Source organism: Leptonychotes weddellii, chromosome 2, assembly GCF_054177405.1.
Source record: "Leptonychotes weddellii isolate Sample4059 chromosome 2, ASM5417740v2, whole genome shotgun sequence".
NCBI lineage: Eukaryota > Metazoa > Chordata > Mammalia > Carnivora > Phocidae > Leptonychotes > Leptonychotes weddellii.
Window position 1 is genome coordinate 64,953,819 of NC_138370.1, and position 17,003 is coordinate 64,970,821.

At 34.6% G+C, this 17,003-nt stretch overlaps 1 protein-coding gene across 4 annotated transcripts in view; it reads left to right on the forward strand.

Annotated features, from left to right (window-relative positions):
- Positions 1-17,003, forward strand: part of LRBA (LPS responsive beige-like anchor protein) — a 736,795-nt gene that overhangs the window by 171,762 nt on the left and 548,030 nt on the right. For all 4 annotated transcript variants that reach the window (XM_081811769.1, XM_081811768.1, XM_081811770.1 and 1 more), the window contains 6 exons: positions 7,729-8,781; positions 9,718-9,896; positions 10,937-11,090; positions 11,722-11,902; positions 15,306-15,433; positions 15,951-16,058. In XM_081811769.1, coding sequence (XP_081667895.1) covers positions 7,729-8,781; positions 9,718-9,896; positions 10,937-11,090; positions 11,722-11,902; positions 15,306-15,433; positions 15,951-16,058 — 1,803 coding nt within the window. The remainder of the gene's footprint in view (positions 1-7,728; positions 8,782-9,717; positions 9,897-10,936; positions 11,091-11,721; positions 11,903-15,305; positions 15,434-15,950; positions 16,059-17,003) is intronic.

Sequence of the window (17,003 nt, forward strand, 5' to 3'; positions counted from 1 at the left end):
ATAAATAAAATCTTTAAAAAGAAAAAAGAAAATTCTTTCTTACCGTAGATCTCATCAACCTCAGCATATGAATTTTTTCTTTTCCTTTTATTAAGTTGAAAATTTCTACCTTTTCACTTAAAAGAAGGACTTTATGGCTTCTCTTTGGCATATATCAGTAGCCAGCATCACAACTCTTGCACTTTGGGACCATTAAGTGAAACAGAGTTACTTGAACACGTGTACTGTGATACTGTGACAGACAATCTAATAATTGAGATGGCTACTGAGTGACTAATGGGCAGCGTATGCAACATGGACATGCTGGACAAAGGGATGATTCACGTCTTAGGTGGGATGGAGTGGGATGGTGCATGATGCTACTCAGAATGGCACACAACATGAATCTCCTGAATTGTTTATTTTGAAATTTCCCATTTAATATTTTTAGACTGCAGTTGACCATGGGTAATGGAAACTGTGGGAAGTAAAACCACGGGTAAGTGCGGGGAGACTCCTGTATGCTGCGAATACAATAAAGTATTATCAGAGTTTTGTTTAGCTGAGACAACTGTGTTAGTAACCTTAATAAAAGCATTAATATAAAACTGTGAATGCTTTTATTCAGGACTAGTTTCATTTTACAGATTTTTTCTAAGTTTATACCTATTACCAAATAACTCAAAATATATAATTACTTGTAGTATTTGGATGTAATCATGTAGATCAGAATAATAAGGTTTCAAGATGTCCGTTAAATTCCTGTTGTATATCATTTTAAGATGCAGTTGGCATTCATCTTAAAAATTATATTGGGCAAAGATAGTCATAGGATTTTGATATTTTACTCTACAGTTTTAATACACTGAATGAATTTCATAGTAGCAGTAACGTAGGTTCTAACTTTTCAGTCCCAAATCTGTTTCTTTTATTCTTTAAAACAATGTTCAGTATAGGAACATACTTGGTTTGGGGATGGATTACGGTATTTTTGCTGATAACTTTCTTTTGTGATACATATGTTAGTTGAACCAGGGTAGTGCTCCCCCTCCTCCCCCATTAGGGAATATCACTTTTGAGTTTGTCAGAGGATGAAAATTTATCCTTACTCTACTAATTATCCAATGTTCCAGCTTATTTGTTATTTGGATTTATTTTAAATTTTTAAAAAAAGATTTATTTATTTATTTGAGAGAAAGAGCACATGCAAGCAAGGGAGGGACAGAGGAAGAGGGAGAGAGAAAATCCAAGCAGACTCCCTGCTGAGCTCAGAGCTTGACTTGGGGCTTCATCCCAGGACCCCAAGATCATGACCTGAGCCAAAATCAAGAGTCGGATGCTTAACCGATGGAGCTACCCAGGTGACTCTGGATTTATTTTTAGTTTTAATCACTTAAAGTTTTATTGTTTATTTACATTCTGACACCTCACACTTTGTTGATTTTTACATGTTTTTTCAGAACCATGTTTGCAATGGTCTGTCAGTCTGTATAACTTGTTACTTTGGAATACTAACTCAGAATACATTCAACACTTGTAAAACATTTATGATTGTTTTCACTTAATGCCTCTCTTCTGCCTTTTGTTTTTTATATTTAATTGATGCAAACTTCTATTTATATGTCTGTGATCATCTTGACATATTCTGGCTACTTTTTTTGGTGTTCATTTGTCTTGAGTTATTTATATTTCATGAGAATAGGAAACTCTTCTGTTTTTAGGTAGTGCATCTTGTGACTGCCACTAACCTATAATACTGTAATAAATTTTGACTGAAAGAACATGACTTTGTTATATAGAGCTATTTGCTAGATGCACATCTGTCTCAACAGCATGATTGCTGGTAGATCTTTTTATGACTTGGTGACCAGTGATGCAGTGGAAATAGCATACATTTAGAACAATATACCAGTGAACATTTAAGCGTGCTGTTTGACTGTGGTGAGACCAGCCTTTGGGTCTGTTTCCAAACTTATTGCCCCAAAATTTGTCTTTTCCAGCTACTTAGCCTGAGGATGGACTTTAGAAAATTTCTGAGCCTATTACTGTCTATTTATCTTTGATGGTTCATGTATGTATACTACCTTTCTCCCTAGGATATACCCCTTTTATTTTCTACAGAGTTGATGCTTACATTAAAAAAATCTTTGGCATTTTGTATATATAAAATTCTGTATTTTGAATTTATTTTTATTTTTTTTTGCTCTTAATATCTTCTATTTGGGAGCTGCAGATCTTATTTTTAAGTCTGTGGTCCCAAAAAAAACTCCATTTGTTGTTGTTTTTTAATGTTTTTATTTAAATTCTAGTTAGTTAACATACAGTGTAATATTAATTTCAGGTGTATAATATAGTGATTCAACACTTCCATACATTATCCAGTGCTCATCACGACAAGTGCACTCCTTAATCCTCATCACCTGTTTAACCCATCTCTCCACCCACCACTCCTCTGGTAACCATCAGTTTGTTCTCTGTAGTTAAGAGCCTGTTTCTTGGTTTATCTCTCTCTCTCTCTTTTTCCCTTTGCTCGTTTTTTTCCACCTTAAATTCCACATATGACGAAAATCATTTGGGTGTTTGTCTTTCTCTGACTTATTTTTCTTAGCATAATTGTCTCTAGCTCCAACCATGTCAATGTAATTGGCAAGATTTTATTCTTTTTTATGGGTGAGTAATATTCCATTATAATATATACCAAATCTTCTTTATCCATTCATCAGTTGATGGACATTTGAACTCTTTCCATAGTTTAGCTATTCTAGATAATGTTGCTATAATAAACATTAGGGTGCATGTATCCCTTTGAATTCGTAGTTTTGTATTCTTTTTTTAAAGATTTTATTTATTTATTTGAGAGAGAGAGAATGAGAGACAGAGAGCACGAGAGGGAAGAGGGTCAGAGGGAGAAGCAGACCCCCGCTGAGCAGGGAGCCCGATGTGGGACTCGATCCCGGGACTCCAGGATCATGACCTGAGCCGAAGGCAGTCGCTTAACCAACTGAGCCACCCAGGCGCCCAGTAGTTTTGTATTCTTCAGGTAAATACCTAGTAGTGCAATTGCTGGATCATAGGGTAGTTCTATTTTTAACTATTTGAGGAACCTCCACAGTGTTTTCCAGAGTGCCTGTACTAGCTTGCATTGCCACAAACAGTGCAGGAGGGTTCCCCTTTGTTCACGTTCTTGCCAGCACATGTTGTTTCTTGTGTTGTTGAATTTAGCCATTGTGACGGGTGTGAGGTGATACCTCATTGTAGTTTTGATATGTATTTCCCTGATGATGAGATATTGAATATCTTTTCATGTGTCTGTTAGCCATTTGTACATCTTCTTTGGAGAAATGTCTGTTCATGTCTTCTGCCCGCTTTTTAATTGGATTATTTGTTTTTTTGGGTGTTGAGTTGTAGAAGTTCTTTATATATTTTGGATACTTAGCCTTTATCAGATACGTCATTTGTAAACATCTTTTATTCTTAAGATTGCTTTTAGTTTTGTTGATTGTTACCTTTGCTGTGTAGAAGCTTTTATTTTGATGAAGTCCCAGTAGTTTATTTTTTGCTTTTATTTCCCTGGCCTCATGAGACATATCTAGAAAGAAGTTGCTACAGTCTGTGTGAAAGAACTTACTGCTTGTTTTCTCCTCTAGGGTTTTTATGGTTTTAGGTCTCACATTTAGGTCTTTAATCCATTTTAAATTTATTTTTGTGTTCGGAATAAGTTAAGTGTTTCATTCTTTTGCATATTGCTGTCCAGTTTCCCCAGTACTGTTTGTTGAAGAGACATTCTTTTTTCCCATTGGATATTCTTTCCTGCTTTCTCAAAGATTAATTGACCATGTAGTTGTGGGTTCCTCTTTTGGTTTTTTGTTCTGTTCCATTGATCTCTGTGTCTGTTTTTGTGCCAGTACCATATTGTTTTGATCACTATAGCTTTGTAATATAACTTGAAGTCTGGGATTTTGATACCCTTATACTACCCATTTTAGAGAAGAAAAATACAAGCAGCAGAAAAGTCAAGTGACTAGCCCAGAGTCACATAGGAGAAATGAAAAACAAGTTCAAGGGTCAGTTTGAGGAACTCTCCCAGATAGTAGAACCAAAAGACAAAGACATGGAAAATAGAGAAATAGTAAGAAAATTAGAGGACTACTCAGTGCAATGTCAAAAGATATTAATCCCAAAAAGTGAGAATAGGTGAAAAAGGGGACGAAGGTATAAAGTAATTGATTCAAGAAAATTTCCCAGAACCAGAAAATTTCCCAGAATTGATTCAAGAAAATTTCCCAGAAGGGTATTTTTTGCTAGATTGGAAGGGCCCAGTGGATATTTAACAAAATGGATGAAAATAGACCTATGTTGAGAATCAGTGTGAAATTTGAAAGCACTAGGAGCAAAGAGATTTTATAAGATTTTACAGGGAACAGAATAGGTCTTATAAAGGATCAAAAATCAGAGTAGGCTCAGACTTCCCAACAGTAAGCACAGAAATAAGAAGGCAGTGAAGAAATACTTTTCAAATTCTGAGGTTAAATGCTTTCCAACCTATGGTTTTATAATCAATCTATTAATCAAGTATGATCTCAAAAGTTAGTTTATATATACCCCTTTTCAGGAAGGTACTGGAGGATATACAGCACCAAAAGGAGAAAATGAAACAGAGAAAGATATGGGACATAAGAAACAGGAGAGGAGACATAGGAGAGAGATAAGAAGGGATCTCCAGGACAATGATGAAGGGAGATCCCGAGATGGCAGCTGTGTAGTAGACATATGACAGTTCTTCTAAATTGGAACAGTTTTACTTAACAGATATAGGGGGAAGCTTCTGTCAATGAAATGCCAGTTGCCTTTTAACAGTTTTTTGTTAAAAACCTGAGAACAAATTACTTACATGTGATAGGCCCATATTCTTAGAACTACTTGGCTTGTCTTGAACACGTACTGATTCAGTTCATGCTCTCTCTTCTAGTCCTCCTGCCTGGATCACTTCACTCCTTGAAAAAGTGGTCTCCTTTGATTTACTTCTGAGAGTAGAGGTAGACCGTGGTGAGAATCAGAAAATATAAAGTAGTCTACTTCCTATACCTTATTCATGCCAGGTATCTGTTACCTGGCCCACACTCATAGATGCTTCAGTTCTTCTGACCTACGTATTTCCCAGTATTTCTGGATGGCCTTGCCAACAGATTTCCCAGGAATAGCCTTATGTATTCTCTTAGAGAAACTGAAGCCCTGTTCCAATTCATAGATTCTCTGTAGCTTGTCTTCTGGTAGCCTTTAGTTAATTATGGTAATATTGCCCTTTCCTCACAAAGCTGGCTAGGTTTATGCTGTACTTAGCTTCTCAAACTAAACATGGTAAGTATGTTCACTATATAGGTAGTAGAACTGTTAAAAAAAAACAACAGGTAGGAAACAATAGAAATGTCAAAATAGTGATTTCCTCCTGATGGGGATGGGGAGGTTGAGGATGGGCACATAGAGGAATTGTGAGGTAGTAAATTGTATATATTCATGTTTTGATATATTTTAATATTTTATGATGAAATTTTAAAAATTATTAATTTGAATAAAATCAAAGCAAATGATTATTGAAAACTAAACGTATACACTGTTGTTGAAATAAAAGATCTGTTTTCAAAATCACTGTGAGGTTGGTAGTATGAAACTTGCCTGCCTTAGACAATAATAATTGTCATATCATTGTAGAAATGATCTTCCTAAAGTCAGTTTTCCAAATAGACTAAATGATACTTTAAGAAATAAGATGTCTTCCTCTTACTCAGAATTTTCTGATGGCTCTCTCACACTCAGAATAAAATTCAAAGTCTTTAATACAGTCTATAATTCTCTATAACCATGATTTTGCCAATGCCTACCTGTGTGGCCGTACCATCTACAGTTCTCTTTCAAACATACCAAGCTCATTTTGGCAACGAGGGACTTTGCATTTGTTTTTCCTCCTGCCTGAAACTCTTTTCCTTTTGATATTCATGTAACTTGTTCTCTCACTTTATTTTTATCTCTGTTCAATGTAATAAATATCCTTAGAGACCTTCCCTAGTTACTCCAAACATACCCTCCCACCTAACCTGTCATCTTCAGTTATTCTCTTTTTTTCCCCTTAAGCTCTTACTGTTACTTGACATTATTTTATATTTTTGTATGTTTTTGTTGTCAGTTTCTTTCATTAGAATATAAGTTTCATGAAAGCAGGGACATTGTGTTTTTCATCACAGTGCCTGGCATGCTTTGGATGTTCAGTACATTTTGCTGAATAAATAAGGAGGAATTGGTCATTTAAAATAACTTAGTTCAGGGAACTTGGCTTCCTCAGTTTGTAGAGCATGAGACTTTTAGTCTCAGGGTCATGAGTTCAATCCCCAAGTTGGGTGTAGAGCCTACTTAAAAACAACAACAACAACAACAAACAACTTAGTTCAAGAAAATATTTGCTTTCTGGTTATGAAAGAAATTGACATTTTATTAATGTTTACTGTGCTATTTTACTCTTTAGTGTGGAATATATGCATTTCATTTTGAAATATTAAAAAAAGTTTCCCAGATATTTACAATTAGGAAAATGTTTATTTCTTAAACATTTCTATTTTGAGCTGTATCCCATTATGATATCATCATACTGTATATGTCCCGAGTAAAGGCTAGTAAATTGCTATAGAAAAAAATGTGTGCATAACACATTATTTATACATTTGTTTGCCTTTTACCCATGTGTATATATGCCTATGATTCAAAAAGGCCTATGGATCTTTGTGTACAAAAAAATCATCTTTTGTTGTCATTTACTACCATTCTCCCATACTAGGGCTCAATAAAGGTTTGTTGACTAAAGGTTCAATTTACTGTATATATTATAATAGTGTAGATTACAGGAACAAACAGTTGTAGCATTGGTAAACTTAATTATACCTATACTTTCTGCATGTATTACACTTCTTTTTGAGGGGTGTTTCCTATTATAACACCAGTGGAAATCACATAATGGTGGGTATAATAATCTTTGATAAGAAAATTATCAAGGTAAATGGGTATAAGGTTAACCATGATATGGGGATGTTCACAGTGCCAGTTACATAGTAGTCACTCACATGGAAGTGGAATGGATGGATGCATGGATGACCTGGAACTTTCAGGTTATTTTGACCAATTTAGACTTTGAAAATTGTGGTTGACCTTTGGGGAAGGGTTGGATTCTTTTTTCATTGCTGAAAGAATTTGTATTAGCTTAGTAAGAAAATGTTTTACTAACTTAATAAATATATGGAGAGCTGCTGTAATAGTGGGCATAATTAATTTTTTTTTTTTTTTTGCTCTGTTGAGGATAAATTATGGGGAGATGGGTTTTCATTGCAGTTGAAACAGTGTATTATTTAGTGCACAAAGCCCTTCACAATGATAAGTATATATTTAGATCCTGGTACAAGTTATAGAGGTCAGTAAAGTAGTGTATTCTTTTCATACACATGTTTAAGAATAGACTAAGGATGTTCTTATTGTGGTTTAATGCTGTGCTACCTGTCAGCGTCAAGTCTGGCTATCATTTTTTTTTTTTATTATTATTTTGTTTTTTGTGATTGACTTTATGTTATAAGATAAGGATATTCGAGGAAGATTATTGCATTTTATAAAACATTTGAAAAATTGTTAAATATTTTTATTTTATGTTCTGTATGCTCTTTTCTTTTTTTTTTTTTGCATATTTTGACTGATTTTATGTTTTTCATCTAGGTCACTTTTGAAATACACAAAGAAAATCTTGCCAATATGTTCAGAGAACACCAGGGAAAAGTTGATGAAGAAATAGGGCAATGTTCAAATCCAGTTGAAGCAGTCTCTGCCATTAGCCAGGATGTTAATGTTTCAGTAACATCCCAGCAATCAGATATGAAGGCTTGTCCTGTGTCTCCTCATAGCACCAGAAATAGTGATGAAAAGTCAACTGTTGAGAAGACAATTTCAATAGACTCTGCTTCCAATGTTGAACTGCAAACTCCTAACCCATCTAATGAAGAAAGGAAAACTGGTCAAGAAAGTCAGGAGTTACTAGATGAAGTCCCTTTAGAAGAAACATTGATAAATGAAACAATTAATACAGGTGATTTAGAAGTATCCTCTGATATGATAGAAGGTGAGACTGTTTTCTCTAGTTCTTTTAAAACGAGTGTCACAGGTATAATGACTGTTAGTGAAGTAACTGCTTCTATAAGTTCTCCTTCAGAAGAGGATGCATCAGAGGTGCCAGAGTTATTGGATAAGTCTATGGTAGAGGAAGATGATGATGATTATGTAGAACTGAAGGTAGAAAGTGGTTCTACTGAGGAAGCCAGTCTACCCACAGAGCTCCGAGAAGATAGTTTGTCTCCAGTTGCATCTGAAGCCAGTGGAAGACTGGACATGCTTAGTAATGACAACAAATTAATCTTTCAAGAGCAAGAAGCTGTAAGTAAGAAGCAAACTGACAGTGAAACTCAAGATTCCAAGGATTCTGGAATCTTGACTATGACAGCATCAGGGTCTTCGGCTACCTCACCAGATACTACTGTTTCCCAGACACCTGCACAGTCAGACATTGGTGAGATGCTAGAGGAAGGGAAGAAAGCAGCTAACTTGGTGAGAGAAACCAAATTAATTGGTGAATCTCCCATCTTTGAGTCTCCTACTGCTTCTGAGCAGAGGATTGCTAAATTGGATGTTTCCAGTGTTGCTACAGATACTGAGAGATTGGAATTGAAGGCCAATACAAACATGGAGGCATCTCAACCCCATCAACCTGTGCCTGAGGTGATTATATTTACTGTCTTAGTGCAAGGGTATACACTTACATTTTATTTTATTTTGGAGTTGGTTCATACCCTATTTGCAATTATATAAATACAATGAATGTAAAGATTACATTTGTTATCTTTAGCACAAGATTTTAGTGTGAGTTCATTAAAGGCAGCTTTTATTATTATTTTCACCACAGCATCACCAAAAGTTACTACTTTCAAGTTTTAGGATTATAATAATTCTAGTTTATAAAACAAATACTGGAAATACTTGCCTTTGCCCTTTATTTGATAACCCAGTCATAGTTAGTACATTAATTCTCCAGCAAAATCTAGGGCTATCTTTCTGCAGAACCACCTGCCGGTGTATAATTTTATATATAAAGTATGTAGTTTAAAATTCCTTCCATGAGGAAACAGACCGCGAGGTCTGTTTGCTTTGTAAGACGGGAGGAGCCTTTCTGAGATCTAAAGGTACTTCTTTCTCTTTTACTAGTGTCTCAGAGTGATTCAGGAGACCGTGGTTGATTGCATATTGTCATTTCCCACTCCGTTCAACCAACCATTTTGTTGGTTCTTAATTCTGTTACCTTTATGTTTGTTTTTAATTCTAACCAATTTATAATCCAGACACTGCCTTCTTTCATACTAATATTCAAATCTAAGAATCTTGATTCTTTTAAAAAATGCTGCATTTGCTGGTGGTAATACTAACATGGTTGCAAGCTAATTACTATTGAATTATGGTAGTTTAGCATTTTTGATAACTTTGCTTTAAATGTGTTAAAGTTTTAATGTTATTACTCATTGATAATTTTTCTCTAATTTGGTTCCTTAGTATCTGAAAATATGATTATTTGTTAGATGAATTGCATTGAAGCTATTATATTATTAATGCCTTTTTTGAAGTTGAATTTATTTTACTACTCTTTTAAATTTTCTGTATTAGATGTCAAGGCGGCAGGAGGAACCAGGTCAAGGAATAGCACCAGATGGAGTTACTGGACAAAGGAGGGATTCCAGATCCACTATGTTTCGTATTCCTGAGTTCAAATGGTCTCAAATGCATCAGCGTTTGCTCACTGATCTGTTATTTTCAATAGAAACAGATATACAGATGTGGAGAAGGTTTGTCCATATGTTTGTTATAGAAGATGTATATAAAGTTTAGTCTTTGTTTTTTTTGTTTGTTTTTTGGTTTTTGGTTTTTTTTTAGAGAGGGAGAGAGAGAATCTTAGGCAGACTTCATGCCCAGTGTGGAACCCAACGTGGGACTTGATCTCACAACCCTGAGGTCATGACCTGAGCCCAAATCAAGAGTCAGCTGCTTAACTGACTAAGCCACCCAGGGACCCTGGTCTTTGTTTTTAAAGAAGTTTATATAGTTAACATTTTGCAATTAATTTCAGACATTTGGTTAAAAAGTAGAATGTAAATTATTTCTTTGGTATAGTTTATTGAATTTACATTTTTTTCCTCCATTATAAAAATGAGCTACCCTGTCTGAATTATAAAAACTTTAAAATCAGAGATTTTTCTTTTAAAAAATTTGCTGCAGATTTCCTGGAGCATATTTTATAACATATATTTCACCTGAAGATTGATCTGCTAAAGCGGTTTATTACTAGGAGTACTAAAAAAAAAATTGGACTTTAAATATAACATCCAGTTCTCCAATGTAGTTTTAGTATAAAACCTCTGTATATTTCAGATTATCTATTATGTGATTTATGATTTAAAATGCATCGCTGGCTTATTGTTATTTTTGTATACTACACTTACACTGTTTAAAAACATTTTATGGGATTATCTAAGAAAATGTTAATAGAAAATTCATTTTTAATAGCACATTGAACACCATTTACCTCTTAATTTTTGCTACATGACTTCTCAGTTTTGTTCCCAGTTAAGGATAATTCAACTTTTGGTATACAAGATGAATAGTGTTGTATGTTTCAGCACTGAAAAGGGGCATGGATAGTATCCCCTGAGATGGAATGGTCTACATCTTCTGAGGAAGTACATCCCCAACATGTCTGCTATATCATTATCATTACCTCAGCTTTCAAGATGAAGTGAAAGCACCTTCTTATCCTCCCTCCCCTCAAGTAGGCAAACTGATTTCTTTTCTTTAGCTTTATCAGTAATCATCATTTATCTTTGGACAGCCATTCAACAAAGACAGTTATGGACTTCGTGAATAGCAGTGATAATGTCATCTTTGTACACAACACAATTCATCTCATCTCTCAAGTGATGGACAATATGGTCATGGCTTGTGGGGGTATACTGCCATTGCTTTCAGCGGCTACATCAGCTACAGTAAGGACTTACCTTCCATATAAAATTGGTGTGAAAACACGATTGTTATGAATCTTTGTTGATTAAAAGTTGAGTATGGTGGTTACTATGTATCATAGGTGTTATAAGCCAAAAGCAACTGGATCTTCTACAGTTACCTGGAAGGACCTTAGAATCTGTTCCAGGAATGAAAGGACTAAAAAACTATGTTGATTTCTTAGGGATGAGTCAGCTAGCAAATAGGATTAATGGTGGTTCACCTGTACATTTCCATTGCCTTCTTTTTATTTATTTATTTTTTAAAGATTTTTTAAATTTATTTGAGAGAGAGAATGAGAGAGAGAGAGAGAGGGCATGAGAGGGGGGAGGGTCAGAGGGAGAAGAAGACTCCCCGCTGAGCAGGGAGCCCGATGCGGGACTCGATTCCCGGACTCCAGGATCATGACCTGAGCCGAAGGCAGTCGCTTAACCGACTGAGCCACCCAGGCGCCCCTCCTTTGCCTTCTTTTTAGATGAAAAAGGAAATCATTCTGTTGAACTAGATATCTGAAAGCCTGGCTTTTTATAAAACTTAGAAATTTGGGAAATGTATCTAAGAAAACTAGATGTTGATCAGAATATAGGTGTAAATGTCAAATTTTGTTCCTTACAGCATGAGCTGGAGAATATTGAACCTACTCAAGGCCTTTCAATAGAAGCCTCTGTGACATTTTTGCAGAGGCTAATCAGCCTTGTGGATGTGCTTATATTTGCAAGTTCTCTTGGCTTTACTGAAATTGAAGCTGAAAAAAGTATGTCTTCTGGTGGAATTTTGCGACAGTGTCTCCGACTAGGTGAGATGTTAAAACCCATTAGTTAGGAATTTACTTGAACATTTTTCAGTAATCTTGACGTATTAGATTGAAAATTATCTTTCACCTGTTAGTGGAAAAATGTGTGCTAGACAATTTGTCCTGTGTTTTTTTTTAGCCTCCAAAGAGGGAAGATTATGTATGTACTATGCTATAGTAGTAGTTATAAAGTTGGCTAGAGGAAGGACATGTTTTGAAAAATTCAAGTTGATTATGGTCACCACTACCATTCCTCCTCTGGTCTTTTTTTGCTCAAAAATAGTGCTTCTCAAGTTTTAAGATGATTCATATACAAGAATCACTAGAGGATCTTGTTAAAATGCAGTTAGGTTATATAGGACTGAGGTGAGGTCTGTAACTGTCTAACAAATCCCAGGTGATGTTGAAACTGTTCTCTTACAAACACACTTGAGTGGCAAGGTTCTAAACTAGCATCATTCCAGTACAGCCTTTGTCAAAATAAACTGTGGTAATTTGTTGAAGCAGTTCCTGAAATTATTAAATCTCTGTTCTTCTCCTGGAGGCACTTCTTGCTTAGGTAAAAGTTAAAATACATGAAAAGAATTTTTAGTGTCATCAGGGCTTCCTTTAGTGACACAGAAGAATTTTTCTCTGTGCAGAAGATTTCTTGTTATCTAGTTGTAAATACTGAAACTTTGTTAAGGATTTGCTTATTAAATGGAGAAAAGCAGCTAGGGAGAAGGGGACGAAGAAATGCAAACAAAACCATTAGGAACCATGGCCACATGAAGATAGATCAGAAATAAGGCATCTGTGGAAATATAACATTAAAAGTGGAAAATCTAATTAGTTAATGAAAGATTTTCCTGTTTTTAGCAGAAATATCTGTTACATGAACAGATAAACTTTTTTTGGTGCAATGATTATTTTTACTCAAAATGCTATTCAAAGTACTTTTAAACTTAGGATGCTCTAAATAACTTGATGTAACAATTTTTAGAAGTTTGTTTTAAAATTTTAATTAAGAGATTCAAATGGTGAGTATAAAAAGCTAAAAACTCATTTATTGACTATTGTCATTTGTTACTGCAGATTTTCAGTGAGTCAGCAATTATTTTCTTTTACTCATGAAATATTTGAGATCAGAACTTACTCAAAATCCAAAAGCTATAATTGGTAAAGTTAGAATTTGAATATAGTTTAACTTGTGTTCCTGTTCTTTGTTATAACATACTTCCTTAAATTTTCTGTTAGTAATAAATTTAAATATTTTGACTCGATTAATTTTGTATGTGCTATATTTTAGACTTTGTCACTTTTCTATAAAGAGTGTATTTCTGGAATTAAAAGTACAAGGCTGCACTATTAGTATTTCACTGTACTCAAGCATTAAATTCAGAAATTAGGGAAATTCTCTCTCTCCCTAATTTTCATGATTTAATCTACCCCAGCACCATGTCTTCTTATATATGCAAGTGAGATTCAGAAAATGACTTGTTCAAGATCTCTTTAATAGAGTATGGTAAACTTGGTGAACAATCCAAGTATTTGATCCCTGGTCTCTCTTGTTCTTTCCTGAGGTTGGAGGTAAGAAGGCAGGATGGCAACAATAAGAGTAATTTGTCCTACTGAGACTGATGAATATGGCATAGTTTTTAACTTTGTGATACCCAAACTTGATTTTATGCAACCTGGGACAAAAGTAGTGCAAAAGTTGTTTTTCTGGGCCTGATTTTAAATTTGACAGAGTTGTATTCCATATTCTCTCTTCCTCCTTCCCTCATTATACTCCTTCCTTTTCCCTAACTTTTGTTGTTCTCTTGCAACTTTCTGAATACTTTTCTGTCTCAATTCTATGTCTGCTAGCCATATGACAGTCTGCTGGTGCTTAGAGTCCACATAGAAGTTTGCTATTTTGTTCCTATTTTGCTCTCCTACTCTTGTTCAGTTCACATACTCTGAGTTCTACTGATTTGATTGGGAATTAAGATGATTTACATGATATCAAGCAATTCATGATCACTTTTGCATTACCCAATTCATCATTTAAACCTCAAAATTAATTTCTAAATAACCTGAGTAATTGCCTGATTGGGGAGATGTATAGAGAGGTAATTGTTTTTTTGAACAGGTGATTCATTTAATTTACTACTTATTTTAAGTTGTAAATATTACAACCAAATTCTGGAATTTACATAACTGTTTCAGTAGTTAGCAAACAATGCTATTAAACGCTGTAATAGTTCATAATTATATATAACATGAATGCTATAAGATTTATGCTCAGAGAAGATCACCGTTTTAAGAGTACAGTATTTGTGAAAGTGTTCAGTCAGTCAAAAACAACAAAAAAGGTTAATATCTGGTAGTAATTACAAAACATCAAATCTTGAACAAAGATTTGGGGATCCTTTGGCTTACAAATATACTGGTTTCTATCAGGGAAAATTATTATTATTTTGAGTATGGTTGACACACAATGTTACGTTAGTTTCAGGTACACAATTTAATGAGTTGAGAGGTTTGTACATCAGGCTGTGTCCAGTTATATTGCTATTACAGTATCATTGTATTCCTTATGTTCTGCTTTTTATTCCCTGACTTACTCATGCCGTAACTGGAGGCCTCTATTTCTCTCTCTCCCCTTCACCCATTTTGCCCACCTCCTACCACCCTCCCCTCTGGTACCCATCAGTTTGTTTCCTGTGTTTATAGGACTGACTGTACTTGTTGTTTGTTTATTCCTTTTTCTAGATTCCACTTATGAGTGGAACTATATGGTATTTGTCTTTCTCAGTCTGACTTACTTCATTTAGCATAATACTAGAGGGGTATTATAGCCTCTTTACTGTCCCCCACCTTTTAAATTGTTTTAATGAAAGCCAGTTAAATGTAGATGCTGTAAATATTTGCTATAAATGCTATACCCTCTATCAGTCTCTATTAATATCATGCTATAATGATAAATAATAAGGAAAACATGCAAGTTTTAACTATTTTACTTTGGTGAAGGTGATGGAAGGTTATTATCCTAGACTGGTTCATGGCAATGTGATTTGCTTTCTGTTCCACCTTTCTTTCAGTTCTTTTCTTCCCTAACTTTTCCTTAATAAAAGATCGTTCTAGTTTAGCTTAGGTGTTATCTAAGAAACACTGGCCTGTTGATTAAGATTCCTGAAATGAAAAAAAAAAAGATTCCTGAAATGATTCTTTCTTAGCACTGGGCCCTAACAGAGTAGCTAACAAAGTTAGAAAACAAACGTTAGGTGATAAAGTCCAGGGACATTTTAGGAATTTGCTGAAGGTAATCTGTTTCAAATAAAAGCTTATGTAAATCGTATTATGTAGGTGATTTTTATCAGTTCCAAAATCTTAAATAAAATTTTCTTTTCTCGCCCAATCTTCTTCTTAAAATAAATTACAGTGTGTGCAGTGGCAGTAAGGAATTGTTTAGAGTGTCAACAGCATTCACAACTGAAAGCTAGAGGAGATGCAGCCAAAGGCCAGAAAACAATGCACAGCCTGATTCCCATGGGGAAATCTGCAGCAAAGGTAAGCATACAGGATAATTAATTAAATAAAGTGCCTCTTACTTTATGATTAAGATCTTAAATTTATTTGTTCATTTCAACATAAAGTTAAATCTGACAGAAGTTCTAAAGTAGTTATTTTAGTCTGTGGACATAACATTCAAATATTTGTGTTTAAATATATAGTAAAGATTTGCTTATACTTAATCTTGTCTGCTTTTCCAAATGTTTACTTTTCTTGTGTCTTTGATACCTTTTCCTTTGAATATGTCAATTTGTATTTCATGTACTTGGTAAGTTACATGCAGTTTCTGTTTTCTTTTATGGCTCCCTTCTGTAACCCCCACATCTATTCCAGTACCCCAAAAAAGAGGAGAGAAGGAAGTAGGAAAAATAAACTGGGAAACCAATGTTACAACTTTTTTTTCCCTGGTATTTGGAACACTGTGCTAATTTTTTTAAAATGTCTACGTAATGTGTGTGTGTGTGTATATATATATATATATATATATTTTTTTTTTTTTTTTTGTCTTAAATAGAGTCCAGTGGACATTGTAACTGGTGGTATATCTCCAGTAAGAGATTTTGACAAGCTCCTACAAGACATGGATATTAATCGGCTTAGGGCAGTTGTCTTCAGAGACATAGTAAGTTACAGTATTTCTTTTACATACTCTTAGCTGATACTTCTTTCCTCCAAGGTCAAAGTATTGAGAGTGAGAACTCTTTGTGATATAAAGTAGTTGACTTGATATAAGAAAGGCTAGAACCAGTTCTTTTGACAGTGATTTTAGAATCTTAGAATATTGGAAAGTATTATTTATATAAATGGAGTTAATATATCAGAATAATAATACTAAAAATATTATTACATATTAAGCACTGTAAGTGCTTCACGCGTCCTAAGTCCCAATATAAGTCCCCTTCATATGTCCCAACGACTTCTTGAGTTGTATGCTTTTGTAATTCCCATTTTATAAATGAGGAATCTGAGGCACAGAGAACTTGAATAATTTGTTCAAGCTAACGGAGCTAGTAAATGATAGGATTCCAACCCAGCAGTCTTAAACTCCAGAATCTATACTCTGAAAGTAATGAGATGTTCAGATTCTGAATGGCATATTATTTTTACTGAATATTGGATATTTTTCCCCTCAAAGGAACAGAATTACGATACAAAGGTACATGATGAAATGGTGTGTGTGGTGGTTTTAATTTTTTAAAAAAATGTTTGTTTTAGTTGATTTTGATATAATGGCCCAGTTTCACATACAAATTATAAAATTGTATAAGAAAGTCTAAAGATGAAAATAAAAATTATTTGTAATCCTACTCATCAGCATTTGTAATATTATCATTAGTTAATATTTATTGAATACACTGCCTCTTTTTTTTTTTTTTTTAAAGATTTTTATTTATTTATTTGAGACAGAGAGAATGAGAGAGAGAGAGCACACGAGAGGGGGGAGGGTCAGAGGGAGAAGCAGGCTCCCTGCCGAGCAGGGAGCCCGATGCGGGACTCGATCCTGGGACTCCAGGATCATGACCTGAGCCGAAGGCAGTCGCTTAACCAACTGAGCCACCCAGGCGCC